We start from the raw sequence: 1,513 nt of genomic DNA on the forward strand, positions 1-1,513 counted from the left end.
TGATTATTTTCGTTATGTATTCGTATTATTGTTGGGTCTTGACAAACAGAACTGTTATTTACTTGGAAAAAAACAAAATCATACCAAGCTACATGAAAAGTAATGCCTCCCTCGCGGATCCTCTCAAAACAGTAGCTAGTCGAAGAAGAACCACCAGACATCTGGATGTTCCGTATAGGTCGTGATCGAATAGGATGGATGCTATATATGCTAGAAAACAAATGGTTCGGAGTTTTTCCTAAATGCTTGATTTTAACCCTCTGGTTTTGAGAAAAGTATATTTATGCGCTTCGGCTACTGAGGTGCTTTTCCTTCATTCAAGAAATTTGAACAAGGTAACAGCTAGCCAAGAAATGAATAATGGAAACTTACCTGGTGCAATTGTTGTTGATCCGCACGTGAACGGAAAAGTCCCACTTGCACAGTGGCAAGCAAAAACATTGGTGCTTGTGTTGAATCCACACAGCCCACCGGACCTTTGGCATCCATCGCAGTTGCTATTACTTGCATTCCACTCCAACATGAATCCCCCATCAATAGCTTCAATCAGTGCCTCTTCAGTTAAACTTATAGGTGCTGCTGGTGTCACAACTGGAACTTTAACGTTGTACTTGCACGCCTCCAATAAGTCAACAATCGAGTTCGAATAGTAGTTGGTAGCCCCGGCACTACCATTTTTGGGGCAGCTAAACCGTATAGCCATCTGATCAAGCTGGTTTGGAAGATTAGGAAGGGAAGAAGGTAACGAACACTCATAGTAGAGCGTCAAGTTCACAAGACTTGAAGGATAAGAAAAGATGGAGAAATTTATGGTGGTGTTAACAATCGTAGGAGGACAAGTCATATTCCAGTAATCCGCTCTAGCAACCTTAAGAGTCCGCGACTCCTCAACGACTTCAAGGACTCGGTATTTGATGAACGTGATGTTGATATGCGGGTCATCACCGCTGCAGTCCAACTCAAAACCTGGGTAGCCACAATAGGCCGGCCGATTTGATCCCCAGAAAGGATATCCGATATCCTTAGCACTCGCACAGTCAAATCGTTCGGTGCAATTGCCGTACTGCTCATTATCATTTGCGTGCAAACATGATGGGAAGTGGAATAAGGGTATGGCTATAATCATGAAGGTCAAGGTGATGGTTGGAAAGAAGTGTGGAAGCATTTTTTTGTGTGTGTGTGTGAGAGAGAGAGAGAGAGATCGGAAGTAATCAGAAGTAGAAAAAGGAGAGATGGAGATGATATGGGTTTCAATGCTGATGAAGCATAATAATAAAACTAGTGGGCGTAGACAAAGTTGAGAGCATACATTTTTCAAAGAGATGCTTCTATTGGGACGTTAACATACACTTCCTGTCAATTCAGAATTAGGTGATCTGCCCTTAATATATCTAAAGCCATGCTTCTATTCTAATATATAGTGAAAGCTCTTAATATTTCTAAAGCGTTCCCTTCACGACATCTTGACTTTCTAGCTCTGTTTTTCAGCTTAAAAACGAGGAAGGTCTGTAAC

General features: G+C 41.7%; 1 protein-coding gene across 1 annotated transcript; it reads right to left on the reverse strand.

Annotated features, from left to right (window-relative positions):
- Nucleotides 1-313: 313 nt before the first annotated feature.
- On the reverse strand, nt 314-1,126 carry LOC121248071 (LEAF RUST 10 DISEASE-RESISTANCE LOCUS RECEPTOR-LIKE PROTEIN KINASE-like 2.1). Its single transcript, XM_041146427.1, has one exon. The coding sequence runs from the start codon at nt 1,124-1,126 to the stop codon at nt 314-316; it is 813 nt and encodes a 270-aa protein (XP_041002361.1).
- Between the last annotated feature and the right edge of the window lie 387 nt (nt 1,127-1,513).

Source organism: Juglans microcarpa x Juglans regia, chromosome 2D, assembly GCF_004785595.1.
Source record: "Juglans microcarpa x Juglans regia isolate MS1-56 chromosome 2D, Jm3101_v1.0, whole genome shotgun sequence".
Lineage (NCBI taxonomy): Eukaryota > Viridiplantae > Streptophyta > Magnoliopsida > Fagales > Juglandaceae > Juglans > Juglans microcarpa x Juglans regia.